Source organism: Catharus ustulatus, chromosome 7 (genome assembly GCF_009819885.2).
Source record: "Catharus ustulatus isolate bCatUst1 chromosome 7, bCatUst1.pri.v2, whole genome shotgun sequence".
NCBI lineage: Eukaryota > Metazoa > Chordata > Aves > Passeriformes > Turdidae > Catharus > Catharus ustulatus.
In genome coordinates, this window is record NC_046227.1 from 40,232,989 (window position 1) to 40,250,509 (window position 17,521).

The 17,521-nt window shown below is 40.8% G+C and overlaps 1 protein-coding gene across 4 annotated transcripts; it reads right to left on the bottom strand.

The window, feature by feature from the left end:
- Positions 1 to 198: 198 nt before the first annotated feature.
- On the bottom strand, positions 199 to 16,307 carry WDSUB1 (WD repeat, sterile alpha motif and U-box domain containing 1). 4 transcript variants are annotated; one of them, XM_033064860.2, is made up of 12 exons: positions 16,277 to 16,307; positions 15,842 to 15,892; positions 13,738 to 14,148; positions 10,323 to 10,507; positions 7,413 to 7,505; positions 6,611 to 6,704; positions 6,309 to 6,342; positions 4,525 to 4,565; positions 4,334 to 4,440; positions 3,197 to 3,376; positions 1,849 to 1,983; positions 199 to 608 (listed from the first exon to the last, which is right to left on the bottom strand). In XM_033064860.2, the coding sequence occupies exons 3-12, from the start codon at positions 14,133 to 14,135 to the stop codon at positions 454 to 456; spliced, it is 1,422 nt and encodes a 473-aa protein (XP_032920751.1). In that variant the 5' UTR covers positions 14,136 to 14,148; positions 15,842 to 15,892; positions 16,277 to 16,307; the 3' UTR covers positions 199 to 453. The 4 variants fall into 4 exon arrangements, with proteins under 4 accessions (XP_032920751.1, XP_032920749.1, XP_032920750.1 ...); XM_033064858.2 differs by lacking the exon at positions 16,277 to 16,307 and having other exon boundaries at positions 13,738 to 14,110; positions 15,771 to 16,270; XM_033064859.2 differs by lacking the exon at positions 16,277 to 16,307 and having other exon boundaries at positions 15,771 to 15,856.
- Positions 16,308 to 17,521: the final 1,214 nt, after the last annotated feature.

A 17,521-nucleotide genomic window follows, 5' to 3' on the forward strand; every position in this document is an offset into this window, starting at 1 on the left:
TGGGATGAGATGCAATCCCTGATGGTTACAGGAGAAACTCTCTCCCAGCTTTTCCAACTATGTGTCCAGTAATGGGGAACAGAGAGACAGACACATTTCAGTTCATCAGAGTAGAAAAGGAAATACAGAGCCTATATTTTGCTATTTCTTATCTTCTGAAAGACTGACTTGGCAAGATGAAGACTCAAAAGTCATAAATGTAGTAAAAATTTTAAGAAAATTTTATTTGAAAAATTCAGTTTGAGTACTTCACTCTTAAACAGAAATACCACAAAGTAGAGCTACAAGGAGCTTAAAAAAATTTGTGGGAGTTTGCACCAATGAAGGTTGAACCAGCCACAGATTAGAAGAGAAACACTTTTTCTTTCCATTTGTTTCTGATACAATTAATTCCTTCGGCTGCATAAACTTGCAATTAATTTTAACAAACAACTTCAAAATTAAGTGGTTTAACTATTTCTGCTGAGTCTCTAGCCAGCGACTAATGGCCATTTTTAGTGTCCTGTTTGGTGTGAGCATAAGAGAGTGGAGAGGAAGATTCGTCATGGGACTAGATCGTCTTTTGCTGAGCCAGTTTTCCATTGCTTCCCTTTCATAGGAATAGCCATCTGCAAAGAAACCATCAACAAAAGCTTGCATTACAGAGGTATGGGCACTGTGCAGATGTTAGCTGGTTAAATGTAAAAGGGAAGTAAGGAAATACATCCCATCAGGAAAATTGAGATCTAGAATAAGTACACTGCATGTGAAATCTTTCCTGTGGGTACAAGCAGTTGCAGCTACTTTCATGTATCTGTCTCTGCCTGCAAAGCACCAAAGTATATTATGCACAAGTTCAATAAGACTTTCATTTCAGTTTGAATGATCCATAATGTCAAGTAAAAAGCTCATCAGCAGCAATTCCCTAACAGAGCTAAAGCTGCTGCTCTGCTGAAGGGGGTGCTTGTCCACCTGGCTGACCCAGCCCTGAGCTGCAACCTGTACACCTCACCACCTGGCCAGGTTCAGGACTTTGGCTCTTAGAGTTGATCCTTAAAGAACAGACATTAGGCCCCAGCTAGGCATCAGTCACTCAGGAATGTCTGTAGTGGAACACAAACCCGGGTCTGTGCCCCTCCTCTAACACAGAGCCATACTCTGGTCTCCTTACTCCTTATGGAGTAAAGCCATGTCTTCATATTTTGGCCATTTTAATTCTCAGAAGTCTGCCCTAATACCTCAGAACTGGATGAAGTCACGGTTGCAGAGCAACAAAAACAATTATACTGATCTGATGCTTGTATGCTCCTCCTTCCCTCTCCCCTCAAGAACAGAACTACCAAACACTAGTTCTTCGTAAAATGTTTTAACTACATAACATCTGCTGCTGCTGGCATATCACAGTTCCAAGGGCTTGCTGCATTTAAAGGAGTCGCATTCTGTACAAACTTTTAAGTAGGTGCCCTGTAGATGGTGTGCCAAGCATAGTAATGAGACTGGGTTAGTTCTTTCTTGAGGGGGTGGGCAGGGTTGATTTGATTTGTTTCTTTGCTTTTTGCCCCACTGAATGCCCAATTCCATTTTGCACTTACTGAGCCGACATTTTAATTAGGCTTTTATGTATATTTACAAAGGCATATAAAGAGAAACACATTAAAAAAAAAAGGTTGCTTGATGCAGTGTTTTTCTCCATATCAGAGCTGTGATTCAGCAGATTAAAAATTTGTCACAATTCTGGTTTGTTGCAACAGCTGTTTAGAATAGTTAATCTTTCTAGACCTGATTATGAGATAAGATGTGGGAACATAAAAATGGGCCTATCTTTACTCTCAGGTAATTAGCTTTAATTCATGTCATGTAAAGACATACCTGTGGCAATGACAGGATCCTTCATAAGCTCTCTTGTTATAGGACAGAGGAACTCATCAGGAACAGAAACCGAGTTCATTGTCATCCTCAGCTGTTCAATCTTCTGGAGAATTTTACTGCGCAGGCCTAGAGATTCTGAAAAATTATTTGTACATGAAGCGCGCAGCAAAGACAGGTAAGGCGAAGAGGTCAGATCTTGAAATAGTCAGCAGCTGTGTGACAGGAGACAGCTCCATCTCACACAACCTGCAGCCAGCGCTGGCTCCCACTCGGTCAGCTCTGCCACAGGCATTCTCTCGTGCTGTGCAACAGGAGCTTGGGGCAGTAATGAAAACAACCAAACCAGTGCAAGTGCAGCAGAGCCAGGGCAGAGCTGTGGGCTGGCTGCACTCCCACAGGGCCAGAGCAGTGCTGCCCTGCAGCCACACCCTGGCACAGGACACTGCAGGGCTGGCCCTTGGCACGGGACAAGGCAGTGCCAGTGGGAAGGGACAGCTGTAGAGTGCTGCCAGCACCTCCAGCAGAGTGGACTGCCCTTGGCCCTCATGCTGGCATTGGGCAGCCCTGGTCACCCACCTGTGTTACACCACACCTGCTGCGCAGCACTGTGGTCTAGGGCTCACAGAGGTACCCCTGAAAGGTGCCTGAGCCTGGGGTTTTTAAAAGAACACTGATGTCCTGCAAACTATAAAGACTGTGGAAAGCTTCTAGAAGTCTTTAGCAAGATCTTGCATCACATTCTCAGAACAAAGAAAACAGGTTATCAAGAAGAGAAAGGACATGATCATTCAAGGATTTGTCTGGTGGTAGACTCCTAAAATTTAGTCAAACGGGAATTTGAGTTTGATGTCGTTCATTTTAGGCAGATAGTATTCTCCTTCGTTTTGCTTGATCCTTACCAAAAGTCATCATCAAATGCACACTTAAGAATTTCACTGTTTGATTCAAGGCTGGTGAACCTCCAATTCTAAACATGCCACTTCTGCAGACTGATAGGAAAAATTATAGACCACTCTGTTTACCAAAGTGAGAAACATGAAGTGTAGAGAAAAGCTGAAACTCCTTTTCCACAGCTTAATAATACAAGATCAACCAAGGAAAACAGAAACAAAATCAGGTAAGATCACTTAACAGCATCATTACTAGAAGTGCACTTTATGTCTCCAGGTTTGAGCAAACACACACACACACACAAAAGGAGTACTATGGCCAATGTATATTACGGGGGTTTTAACAGCCCTACAAATGAAATAAAAAGGCATTTCAGAGGGAAAAAAATCCATGTATGGAACTTCTAATTTGCTTTCATTCTAGAGATTAAAAACTAGCTGGATTCCAATCCTCTTACCAATTTTTAGTTCATTAGCAAGACTTTCCTTAGTAAGATTCAGTAGTTCCTTGCCATCAATATTATTCATTTTGAAAAGTCCAACAAAGTCTGCTAAATCCTGTGCACAGAGCCAGGCTGAAACATCATCCTCTGACCAGTCCTCAACAGCCATCTTTGATTCATTTTCTACAGTATCTCCTTTGGAAATTAAAAAAAAAGAGTTTAAATCTCCTTTGGAAATTTAAAAAAAAAGAGTTTAAAAACAAAACAAACAAAAATCCAAATTAAAAACAAACAACACCTCCCCCCACAAAGAAATCTCACCACAACCCCCCAAAAGCAACCAACAATGAAATTCTCAGTTCAAAGAAACAATGTCATTAATAGATCCTGTTTTCAAGTGTACCATACATTCTTCATCTAATAAAAGAAATGCTTATTAGACATTCCTTTGGGAGGGAGAGCAGTAATTTGGGTTTACTTTTTACCTATCAATTTTCAAAGTTTAGAGGAATTTAATCTCTTTGATGCCTACATTTCTGTCAAATTTGAATTGAACAAACAACTAGAAAAGTGTTAGCAGACACTGGAATCATCTTGCACCTCCTTAGAAGACACACCAAAATCCAAACTTACTGTTGTGTTCTGAACAAGAACAATATGTACCTTTGTTCCACAAATTCTAGATGCTGGTGTAACTTGCACCATTAGTTATACTATATTAATGGCACTAATGTAATTTGTACAATTAGTTTTTCACCAATAACGACTGGTAAGGTGCATTTCTAATTGACAATTACGCTTGCAATTAGCGTATTTTCAACTTGTCACAAATTATGGGTGTCCAAGAAGTCTTTCAGCACTCTGGCAATAATATTCATCTCTTAAATGCTGTCCAGAGAATAAACAATTGTGAATATCAGAAAAACAGATACAGTAATTTAATAAAATTAAGATACATCTAGTTTATTTTTCTTTACAAAGTAACAGAAAGAGAATACCTCTTCTGGGCATTAATCAGGTCAACTGGAAGATAAAAAACATGCACACAGTCCTGACATTACACATTAAGTGCAGGTAAGAATGTGGGATTTTTGCATCTTCGGATGGTGTTTTGAATTTAAAGAACAGATTACAAATACTTCACACACTGACCTGCACAGGATTGCTTAAGGTCAAGCTGCCATATGTGCACAGTTTTATCCATTGAGCCTGTGGCAAGTAAGGGACTATGTGGTGCAAAAGCACAAGTTGTAACGTATCTACAAATAAAAAAAAGGTCTGAAAATTCACAAGAAAAGGATTTATTTTATTTATGAAACAGAATAATCATGCTGATTTCTTACCTCGTATGCCGAGACAAAGAATGAAGGGTATTGCCAGTACTCTGTAAAAGAGTTTTTGTGATTTTAAATCTTAAAGAATAAAAAAAGTGTTTCTTCACTTGCTTCCTTTGAGAACAGGGAATACTGCTTCTTGAAAGGTGACAGAAGCTACCTTCAGAGAAGTTACACAACCTTGACAGAGCTGATCATCAGCAGAGTCAGAAATGCAACTTGAATTTCCTGCTTGAAGCCCCTGTTTCCCTGGAGCACTGCTCCCCTGCACAGTCAGGCAGCATGGAAAGTGCACGGAGAACAGTGCCAGAAACACTGAATTAAATCCATATTGGCTGGTTGGTTGTGTAGATAAAGACATTTCTTCTATAAATTTTCTATTAGAAATGACCAAAAGGGTCATTGTAGGGGTCAACCCACAATCCTTCAATTGGACCAATAATTAACCACTCCTACTTGGTCTGTTCTCTATTTGGCCACTAAATACTAGTAAAAAACTAAATTCCTGAATTTTGGCAGTTTTAACTTATTATTGAAAGATTTTCCCTCCTATGAAAAACTGCATTTCTTTGACAGGTACAGACAGGTTGGAAAGATAATGAGCAAAGTTGTTCTGAATCACTAATTGATCAGTCAGCACTTCAGTATTCAGTACTGAGGATTCAGTATTCAGTACTGAGCTGTCCAACATGACTGAAGTGCCCAAATATAGGATGAAATCTCTCTCCCTCTGCAAAAGGTTTATTGTCCCCACTTTTCCCCACAGAATCTCAGAATGGCTGGGGACCTCTGGAGATCATACAGTCCAACTCCCCTGGTAAAGCAGCATCACCTAGAGCAGGTGTCCAGGCAGGTTTTGAGTATCTCCAAAGGAGAATTTCACAACTAGAAAACTTACTGTCCCATTTGATAAAAACCTAAGGCCACATAAGCTGATGAACAGCATATAAGCAGTACTTAGGCTATGGTTGCCTTCATCTTTCAATTTTCTGAGACTCCCAAACTCTAGAGGACATCTTATGTATCTGTCTAAACTTCAAACTACTAAAAGAACTGAGCCAAAAACTGTGCAGGTATCATGGTAGCGATTTTGGTGAAAAAACTTTAATGCTAATTTAAAATTTGTTTCAATACAACAGGTATGTGCAAAGCAAGCTGAAGAAGTTAAAATTTGTTCATCCTTCATTTTCAGCAAAATTATTATTTTTAATACTATAAAGTACTAAAGGTGTATATATATCGCTTACAACAAAGGATATACCAACATTATTATAGAAAAAGCTTGAACATTATGTTTTAAAGACATTGTACTTAATATAAAAATTTTCTTGAATTCTTTATTATGCTTCTATTTTATGTGCACTTTACATATAACTAACTACAGAACTTCTGTGATCACCATTCCTGATTTTATGTCAAAAGGTACAGTCCTTCTTGCTTTGGAAACTAAACTAAAGTTAGGATAATAAAAAAATCCTTCTGCTTCAATATGATTCAATACTCGTAAGTATGAAATTATTGAGTAATACCCTACTGCAGAGAAATCAACTGACAAATCCTCACAATGTAAATAAAAATAGAAAGTAATTAGAAGTAATAAAAGAGAAAGACTGGTCAACTTGCAGGAGATTTTTTCCTTAGACTCCTTCCCTTCTACCCGCAAATGCACAGTAAATTTTGGCTTAGTATCATTTGTATTCTTTAATATTTTTCATTGATAAGACACTGCAGAAGCAATGCTCATATTTAAAGACAACACCCCAACAAAAGGTCCTCCATTATGCTATACTTACAGTTTCATAGATTATGACACACTTGTCCACAGACCTTAAAAAAACACATTGACATTAAATGATGCAGAGAAGGACAAGGAAACTGTTTAATTAACCCTTTCCACAACCCAAGATTTCAAACTCAATCACCTACAAGACACAGACCAAATGTAAAAACACTTCAACAGTTCTGGAGGTCAAAGAATTATCCCTTAATTATTGTTAATAAATATTTAGAAATCTTCAACTCTTTTGAACTTTCAGTTTTACAATATTGAAGCATGAACCTGGACAGCCTGACATTTCAACAAGGTGCTGCTTACCCCGAGACTATCATCTGTCCATCACACGAAAATGCACAAGCCAAAACTGGGGCAGAGTGCCCATTCAGTGTGCATTTATATTTTAACTGAACACCTAAAAATACAAAAAGTAAATTATTACATATGGCCATATTTGACAAGGTATAACAAAGCTGCTTTAAGAAGCCCAAAGCTGCACCAAAGATGTGACTCTGTGACATACTGTTTACAAAAAAGGAGATAAAAATATCACAGAGATATTTTATACCTTTTAATACCTTCAACTTTCTCACTTTGTAGTCTTAGCATGTCTCACAAGATTTTAGATAATTAAATGTGTATCTGGATACACAGTATTAATCCTTACATACATTTATATAAAAGAGATTACAAAAAAGTACCTGCTAAGGATATTTTTGGCAATTTACCTAGTCTCTACATTGTCATTTTTGCAGGAGCCAAGATTCTTTTCTCCAGCTCTTATTCAAGGCCCAGGATACACTGAAACATGAAGACAAACCTCTCCCTGGCCAGGCAGATCAAGAGGTTTCAACCTATCAACCTCCTGAAAGGCCACAGAAGAATTTTTTATAAATCTTTACTTTCAATACTTGTTGATAAATAGATTGCTAAATAAAATCTACATGGCACAGCATCATGAAGTGCTGAATGCCTTAGCTGTTCGCCAGCTAATAATTCAAAGAAATCTTTCAATTTGTGGTTAGTTTGGCTGTGAATCCAGAAGTATATATTTGATTTTTGATTTAAATTGTCACTACACACCTAATACATTGGTATACTCAAAAAACATTTCTATACAAACCTAAGAAATCTGTAAACAAAATAAGCCAGAGTTTGATCTGATTATCTTGTCCACAGGAAGCCATCTGGAAGTATTTTAATCCATTTTCACTATCTGATAAAATTAAAATATATAAATGGGAGTCAGTAACATTGAAAATAACAGCAGATCAGTAAACTACATCAGAATAAAAATCTATCAGAAGTTCTAAAACAGTCTGGATGTGAGAAATAGGTATCATTATACTCTTTCCTGAATAAGTAGATAAAGAGCTGTGCTCATGTTTTAAGTTTCCTTGATGGGAAATGTTTGATTCCTCTACATATACTGCTGGAGTATTTTTATTTTAACCTGAATTATATGGTTATATCAATTTTTCTACAGTTCTGTAATTCTCAAAATTAACCATATACACATGTACAAAATCTGAAATTTTCATATTTTTAGACATTAATTTCTCATTTTTATAAACTCACATTTCATGACTGCAGTTCAGCCAAACACTCAGTAAATACTGCATTAAGTGTGAAATACAACAATAACAGTTTTATAGCTTTCCCCTCGTGATTCAGTGGCTATGGACATTTCTGAATGATCATGTTCCACGAGTAGACTGTTAGATGCATAAGGAAGTGGTTGGATGGTTGCAACCTGAGGGCAGTGGTCAATGGCCCGGAGTCCCAAAGGACCCGTGGTGTCCCTCAGAGTTCTGTACTGGGATCAGTGCTATTTAATGTCTCCATTAAGGTATTTCATAGGGAGCAGGAAGGGAGCAAGCACACCCTCAGCAAATCTGCAGATGACACCAAGCTGAGTGGTGCAGGTGACACACCAGGACAAGGATCTGGGAGGACCCCAGAGGGACCTGGACAAGCTCAAGTGCTGGCCCAAGGGAACTCAGCTGCTGGTGCAGCAACTGAACTGGGGCAACCTTGGTAAGGATCCAGGCTGAGGGGTGAACAGGTGGGGAGTAGCCCTGCCAAGAAGGACTTGGGGGTGCTGCTGGGTGAGAGGCTGTGAACATTGCAACCCTCGCCAGCCTCAATCCCAGCTTCACCGCAGCCTTCCCTACACAACCATAATTCATCTCCATACTTTTCACAAGCTGTGAGTCTTTGCTTCTTGCCTTTTAGTTTGACCAGCAGTTCCTGACTCAGCCATGCCAGTCCCTTGCCCTCCTTGCCCAGTTTCTGGCTCCCAGGCACCACTGACTCCTGCACTCAGTAGAAGACTTTCCTAAAGATCTGCCAGCTCTGCTCCATTCCCTTGTCCCTAAGGGCAGTGTCCCAGGGGATCCCACTGACAACCTCCCTGAAGAGCAGAAGTCTGCCTTCCTAAAGTTCAGGAGCCTGCCTCCATTCCCTACCTCACCTATATTCCTTAAGGTGGCAAACTCCACCACACTCCATCACAACTGTTCTAGATCCCACGAGCTCCCAGGCAACTGTGACTGAATCCACTTCAAAGGCAGAAGAACCACCTGTTACAGCCTAAAGCACAAAGAACCTATCAGACACTCTAAATCAAAACTTGCTCTGAATTAAGCAGGTAAAGAGAGTCTCAATTTAAAAGTATCTCTAACTGTACTGGGTGAGCACTACTTGTATGCATTTCATAATGTGCTAAATCTGCCAAAAATCCCAGAATGTCCAACTACTGATGATCAAACGGCAACACACAAAAGGAAATACGTTGACTTCCAACCATATATGGATTAAAAAATCAAGAGTGATCATAAATCAACCAGAACAAATCCACAGTGCAGGAAATACCTGTTTTGTTGTCTGTTTCACTTTATCTTGGCAGAAAGCTGTAATTTTTAAACCAAGAGAATAATCTCAGTATGAAATGGAGTGCAGTAAATTACACTCCAATCTGTTTCAGCTGCAACACTTTTTTTTTGCCCTCAGATGCAACTCTTAATTCACAATGGAGTTTTTGAGCAGTATTTTCACCAAGAAAGATGCTACACCTTCCAGTGGACACACATTTGTTTGATTTGGTATTGTCAGTCACTAATTCTCTGATCTGAAGTCCATGTTTTCATCCATCTTCCTCAGCTTCCTGCTGCTTCTGTCCTGTTTTCTTCCCCACTGCTTCTCTCCTGTTTTCTTCCTGCTTTGCACCACCTCCTTAGACAGGGTGGTACACAGACAGTAGCACTCATTGCTGGGTTCAGCACTTGAAGATGAAAGTGGCTGCTCAGTTACAACTTTTGGGGCCTTTGAAAGGGTAGTTTATGTATTCTGAATACAAAAGCCTAAATATGTTGATGAAGATCACTTTGTCTCAATAGTAGATCTGGAAAGCACGGAAGTATTCACACAAGGTTATTAAGTCAAGTTGCTGCACTACTCCCTGAAGCTGACCACGAGGCTTCTTCCCAGTTTCCTAACCTCCATTAGAAGCAAATGACTATGTGATCAAATGTTAAAACAGCTCTAAGATTTCTGAACATCTTAGTGGAACGCAGGAGATTCGGGGCTCATTACTACCCCAAATTCCTCTAAATGAGAAAGTCTGGCTCAGGAAAATAGCCTACCTGTTCATATTCCACAGTTCAAGCATTTAGCTTATTAGGTTTACAGCTCTGTGTATTGTTTTAATCCAGTCCTGCTCCTAGGGAACCGAAGTATGAGAGAGTCAAGTGGGAATGGCAATCAAGCACTGCATCTTCTAAAACCTTGTCTGCTGCAGGGTAATTAACTACTCAAGGTTATCACCTTGTTTGTTGATCTAGTTCATTCCTTGCCACCAACCAGACCACAACATTTACTTAAGAATATTCCAGATATTCTAAAACATCAGCTCTTCACAAGATCATTTGTATCTTGAGCACCAATGGCTAAAAGAATATGAAAACAAGAGCTAGGGAAAAATAAAATGTCTCTTTTTAAAAATATTCCTCCCCCAATGAGTTGAATAACTAACCAGATACTGGATGTGAAGAAATATCACAGCAGGTAACGCCAAGATCATGTGCTTTTTCATTATACAGGCATCTCATTTTATCATCCCAAATGGTTAAATCACCACTTGATGATCCAGTGACAAAGAAACTTCCATTGGGAGAAAATGCACAAGCCATCAAAGAACCACCTTTAACTTTCCCAGATCTGAAAAGCAAGAGTACACAGGATTTGAATTCAGAGTAGGTGAAGTTCTACAAAGTGACCCCTCAAATGCAGTCTGATGCAATAAGCCAAACTCTTTTAAGGTCTGCACTTTGGAACTAGCTAACAGAGGAAAGAGAAACTCAAACCAACTATGACAAGAGAGCAAAATAAGCTCTGTAGCAGGGACCAGACCTGCTCTTTGACAGCAGGAGGAAAAACATGAGATGGCAGCCCAAGACAATAATTTATACTGAGTGATAAAATAATTTTCAAACTAAAGACAATTTGCACGGATTTAACACTTAAAAGGCATAATGCACTGTTAAAATTCTATGGCAGGACACATTTTGGAAGTCAAAGATAAACACATAATGATCATTAACACAGATTTACATGTAAACAAGAAAGGGGAAAAAAGACTGACAATTCTTCTGGTTTTAGAGACAAAAGAGAACATCTACTAGCCCATGTGATAAGCTGTAGCTCAGTAGAATACTTTGTGACTTATGATGTGAGATAAATTTTGAACAACTTGTACACAAGAGAAAGCAATATGGAAAAGAAATGCTGGATTTTAACTAAGTCAGCCAAAGCACTTTGTAAAACTGATCTTCAAAGAAAATTTCTAGCAGATATGGAAGTGTGATCAACTTCACACTTCACAAGAAGTGGGGTGAACCTGACATCCTTTACACTATCTGATAAACTAAAGTTAATCAAGTCTCACTCCTTTTAATGGACACCAGATCCAACCAAGCAGGCACAGCAGAGTCTTTAAGTGCAGGGAGAAAATCACAGCCATGTGAAACAGTCACATGGCAAAAAATGTCAGTCCTACTTACTCTGTCACTGCACTTTGCAGAACAGCTCCTAATTCTCTTTTACTGACAGAAATGTTATTTACTGCCAGAGGCGTCAAATGTAATGTCACAAGAAGACAAATCAATAAATTTTCCTGTGTTACACCAGGCAGACCCATGACCTTCTAAAAAGCATTGTCTCCCTTAATTCTTTTATTAAGGATACTACGTGCTTCCCATCCTCATATGTACAATCCTTTTTCTTTAGTGGAGCTTTTACAACTTTCCTTCTTTCACACAAAAAGCTGCACATTCTGCTTAGAAAGCAACAGTAAAATAAATAGCATTGTGCATGCATTTAAAGCTTGCAGGCCAAATACCAGTTTTGTAACTTAACTACTGAACATGAAACAGAGACCACTAAGAAATACACATTCGTCAGCTTGCTTTCTTGTTGTTCACATCCATCATAGAAATTATCTAAACAGCCATCTTACTTCACAATTTGAATCATCAATTAAAACAGATGAGTAGGTAAGAAGCAAATATTATGTAATTTTATTATAATTACCATTCATTTAATTAAGTAACAAAACAGTGTGGTAAAATGTTTCCTCATTTTCAGCATCAACACAATCAACTGTTTCAAAAGAAACAGGGGACCACAGATTGACAGTAGATGGTTAGATGGTTAACTAACTTCCTCTGACATAATTTTAAGTACCTTGATGATTTCTATGTGATACTGATTTCAGCTTTTAAAAACAGGATCTGTGCATTTTTTCTATCTGCAATTACAAACGACAGTAAAAAAATTAATCAGCTGAAAATAGATACACACATAGACATCCCAAAATAGATATAAAGTTAAGTTGACTACTGCTGGCCTGTTAACACTCTGAAATGAATTTTTAATAGTTGATGGGGACAGGATGGGAATGTTCAAGTTTTTTCTTATTTCTCTACAATGAAAACACCAAAGCAGAATAATTTCAGCGTGTAATAATGATAGAGTTTCTACATAGTCATTATACATGCACTACTCATCTAGAAGAAAATTAGGATGTAGGTCCAAAACACGCATCACTGTATGAATTAAGAGTATAAAATTGTAAGAAATGCTGTTTTCATATTTCTGGGTTTTTCCCTTCAGCAACAGCATTCTGAATAAAAAATAAACAATCTCTTCACTAGTCATGTCTCAAAACAGATAAGCCCTCAGATTTCAGAATACCAATGACTGAATTTCCCACTTTTTCTTAAAGATAAAACTAGAAAAAAACCAGGTTATCTTTACTGTCTGAAAACAAAACCACCATTTCAATGTTTCTTTATGTTTTACAAAAAAACATGGTGGCAAAAATCTGCAAGAATTCTGTTAATGGACAAATTTCCAGATTTACACAATTTCAAGTAACTATAATCAATCATTTTTAAAACTGTACAATTCCCACATAAATCACTGCCGTGGAAAGCAAAGAGGTCACAAAAGGAGGGACATGCTTGACAGGGGACATCAAACAATTCTGTCTTTCAGAAACAGCTGCTCCCTCAATCTGGAGTGAAACATCAGTTCACTCAAAGTCTTAACTATTTTTCTAACTTTAGAGTAATTTAGTTGTGTAACAGGGCCCTACAATCGATATAATGTCTTGCCCAAATACAGATTGCAACTGGTCTGAAGAAAGTACTGAACGACAGAATGTAGAGGAGGACTGTAAAGATAGCTGTAAGGTTCATGCCTTTAACTGCACCACACCAACAAATATCTGCAATAAACACCAATAAATCTAATCTGCTTTGCTTAAAATGTTTCTTGGAAACCTATGTGAAATGTTGACTGTCACGCTTAACTCACTTAGCACCAATACTTCTTTCTGCCACTTTATGTCTTAAAATGTACAGTTTCAGGACAGGTCTATAGTTTCCAAACTCTGATTGTTGGATTACCAGCAAGCTTCTAAGACTTCCCTGGACTCCAAACGCCTGGTAATTAAACATTTAATTTATACTACTATGTGTAATGCAATATAAAGCACACAGTACAGTCCGGCTGCACTGTGTATTATGTATCACAGTTTGCTGACCCACTGTTTAGAAACCAAATGCATACAATCTGCAATGTATCCTGACCTCATGTTAAATGAATGAAATTAACTTTTAAAAAATCACGATTTAGATGCAAGATAACTTTGTAAAAATTAAAGCTTCTTACGTTCACGTTGTTTAGTTTAAAAAAAAAAAAAAAAAGATACTCAGAACTTTTCCCTCTCCTACTGATAAATCTTGTGGTCATCTAAATCCTATCCCCGTTTCTTTGTGATACCCATCGGTGGTGTAAGTCTGCCTATCTTGTTTACAGCACAGCATACCACTTGAACTATAGTCACTTGAAAACTAAGTATTTGTCAAAAAATATTCGGCACTCACCGGTAGAGCTTCAAGGAGCGCACGTTCCAGAGAACCACGCTGCCATCCGCCGCCCCTGCCAGCAGGTAGGAGGCCTCGGGGGAGAAGCGGCAGACGCGGACGGGGCTGGCCCCGGGCTGCGGCAGCACGGCCAGCCTGCGGCCGTCGCGGGCGTCCCAAAGCGCGGCCGTGCCGTCCGTGGAGCACGAGGCCAGCACGTGGCCCGACGGCGAGAAGCAGCAGCAGTGCACGGCGTACGAGTGACCAGCCAGGGGCGAGTACGGCAGCTCCGCAAAGTTGCTCAAAGAATAAACGCGGATTGTTTTGTCCAAGGAACAAGTAGCCAAGCACGATGAGGAGAAGGCGCAGCAGTTGACATCGTCAGTATGATCTGCTAAAGTGTGAATTAATGTCGCCATTTAAAAAAAAAATCTGAAAAAGAGTTTAACAGTTAGACTTAAATTTCCTATTTCATAAATGAAACATAGTACCTTAGCAAATTCTGAAGAAGAAAAAAAAAACCCAAACCTCATTTGGAAAGGCAAGTTTTTAATCTACATTGTGTAAGCACAGAATCATAAAATCACGGACTGGTTTGTGTTGGAAGGGACCTTAAAGACCATCCAGTTTCACACCCTGCCATAGGCAGGGATACCTCCCACTATCCCAGCTTGCTCCGGGCCCCATCCAGCCTGGCCTCGAATGCTTCCAGGGATGGGGCAGCCACAGTTTCTCTGGGGACCCTGACAGCCCAAGAATTTCCTCCTAATGTCTAATTTAAACTTGTTCTCAGTTTGAATCCATTCCCCTTTTTACCACTGCACGCCCTTGCAAAAAGACCCTCTGCAGCCCTCTCCAGTGTGTGGCTGGAGCACTTTCCAGTAAAGACAGCGACAAAAAAGTCATTGAGTACCTCAGCCTCTCCATGTCTTAGGTAACCAGGTCTCCTGTTTCCTTCCAGAGAGGGCCCACGTTTTTCCTAATCTTCTTTTTATCACCAACATACCTATCTATAGAAGCTTTTCTTGCTGCTCCTGACATCCCTGGCTGGATTTAATTCCATCAGGATTTTAGCTTTCCCAGCCTAATCCCTGACTGCTCAAACAATCTGTCTGTATTCCTCCCTAGCTCCCTGTCCGTGTTGCATCCTCTTCCTTTTTTTACTTTGTCCAAGGGCTCCCTTCTGCTTACTTTGACAGACAGCAACAGTATTGACTGTAAAACATCAGCACAATACCACATACTTGTGTTGCCAACCTAAGGTTTAACCAGACTGACCAAAACATTTAAGCCAAAATGTGAATATTAACTGGGTGATCAGAACTGGAACCTGCAGAAACTGCATTTGCTGCTAACAGAACAACAAAAGGCAATGTGAACTTCACGAGCATTTCCCCAGGACTTAAAACTGCTGCAACCAGTTTAAATTGTATCAGACAAGTGGTTTACACTGCTGAGGTCCAGGAAATCCCTGAAGAGGTATATTCCAACCACTTACTCCCCATGCTGCACATCTCAGACAAATTTCCTGAGAATAAGGAAGCACAGAGCCAATATAAAATACCCACAGCTCTTATAAGCTGTTTATAACGAATAAAAAAACCAGTAACACTGTTTATATTGAGTTAACTTAAATAATAGTCTGCTGTTTTAGGTAAGTGCTTCATTCTGAATAACTTCAGTGCTGACACATCTGCGAACAAACCCATATATACTCACACATTTTTTTACATAGAAACATACACACACACACACGCACACACACACACACTCGTATGTTCGTATGTATGTGGTCATGCAAGTATGTATAAACCCACGCACACATGCAGAGGTATGCACGTATACAGACAGACACAAAGGTGCATTTGTAAGGGTAAAATACTTGTTCTCTTCAGACAGTATGGCACACTGATTTAGTTAAAGACCAGCTTACTGAACAATACCTAGTTTAGCTTCAGGATGTTCAGTTTTACTACTACTCTCTTTAAAACCACTAAACAGATGAAGTACTATCAATAACATATCTTTTAGCTGCAGGAAGAAAATAAACATACTTTCTTCAACTACGAGAAACCTAGGAGTCAGACAAAGCTTGACATCTGGAAAGATGAGTTGAAAAAGGCACCTTGATCTCACTGTCAGAAGACTTTCAGGAGCCCACTGCAGGAAAGTAAACCTAAAAACAAGAGGTTTCAGTATCAATAAATCGACTGAGGAAGCGAGGAGCAGCGGGAGCATTCGTCACCAGAGTTATTCAGCACCACAGCATCATCTCCTCTGGCAATTACGTATTTTTTCTCATAATCCATAAACCAGCAGCACCTGCCACAGAAAGAGCTACAGCAACTCTTGGCACGGCTGGCAGCCCCTTCCCTATTGCTCTTTCCCGCAGCCTAGCCCCACCCAACCAGGGCGCCGGCGGCGAGGCCGGGACGCGCTCGGAAGGTCGGCTCAGTGACCCCGAGCTCCAGTGGCAGGTGTCGCGTAAACAACGCCCTGTCCCGGCTGCGCGGGGGTCCCGCAGCCACCAGGCCCGGCCGTGACGGGATCCCGCCCGCACCTCCCGCGTTCCGACCGCGGCGCCTCCAGCCCCGGCCGCTCCCGCACGGCCCAGGGAGCTGCGCACGCGCGGCGCCACCCCCGGCCTCTCGGCATGGTACGGCCCGGGCCGACCCGCCCCGCTGCGGGCCGCGCCACTGCGCGCCGGCAGCGGGGGGAGCCGGTGCTGCGTTTCCCGCTCTCACCGCCGCCACTGGTGCCGGCCCTGAGGCAGCGCGGGCGCGGCTCGTGCGACAGTCAGCCCTCCGCGCCCTCAGCCGCCGGCGCTATGGCTGCTGTAGCACGAACCCTGCCTGGGTGCGCCGGTGCCAACGCCTCTGGGGAGTCGGCGGGACGGATGCTCCCGGTCACTGCCGCGCCCTCAGATCCGCGCCCCGCCAGGCGCCAGCCGTGTCCGTGCGGGCAGCGGGAGCACTGAGATCTGGACACGGTGACCGCCTCAGCCCGGCCTCCGCCCGCCACAGGCGCGGAGCGAAGCACAGCGCAGGGGAGTTCCAACAAAGAGCGCTCCCTCAGGCCCAGCAGCCGTCAGGTAATTTGCAATCATCGCCTCCCCCTTCCACATACATGCTCAGCAACTCATGCATAATAAATGGTTTCGCCGGCACCTACACGTTCTAAACAAGACAAAGTCATTTTTTCGGAGTCACTGTGCCCAGGGAGCGTTCCCTAAATGATTCCGTGTTTAGTATGTACCATCTCACGCTGTTTTATAGCACATTACTTGATTGCACACTCTGATCCACGGCTGAAGCCTGGCCTTTCCTTGTTCTGAATCTTAGGTGACAGCCACTATTAAAAAGAAGGCTTTAGACCTCCTTTTAAAAATACATACTTTGATTTTTAGCTGCTTTTTTATCAACCCGTTTTTTCAAAGAGATGACAAGAGACAAGAGAGCACCCACACTCATAAAATAGTAAGTTTGAAAGTTTCAGAATAAATTCTCTAAATTAAGACTGCCACACTGTTCAGAAAGGATGAGAGCACACTGGAAGAGTTTTCCTCTTACGAAAACACACAAGTATCAACAGAAGAGAAAATTAATAAAGAGGAAACATTAAAAACATTTTTCTAGTGGTTAAATCCCTGATCTTCTCTATGGAGGTATGAGGGCATATGCATTACTCAAGCTTGCCATTCAAATATAGTATTTCCTGTAAATTTTAATTTTACTGCACGAATGAAAACACTGGCTGTTAGCAAGGCAAGCAATACACTGGCCACGTCAAGCTAGAGAGAGGTGAT

What these genes read in the sequence shown, in the direction of transcription:
- WDSUB1 (XM_033064858.2), bottom strand. Translation starts at nt 15,954, where the DNA reads ATGCTCCCGCTGCTCCTCGCTTCCTCAGTCGATTTATTGATACTGAAA. An exon ending in CGCTCCTTGAAGCTCTACCG is followed by an intron (nt 10,508 to 13,737) that starts GTGAGTGCCGAA and finishes CTTGCTTTTCAG; the next exon opens with ATCTGGGAAAGTTAAAGGTG. An exon ending in TTCTTCACATCCAGTATCTG is followed by an intron (nt 7,506 to 10,322) that starts GTTAGTTATTCA and finishes TAATTTTATCAG; the next exon opens with ATAGTGAAAATGGATTAAAA.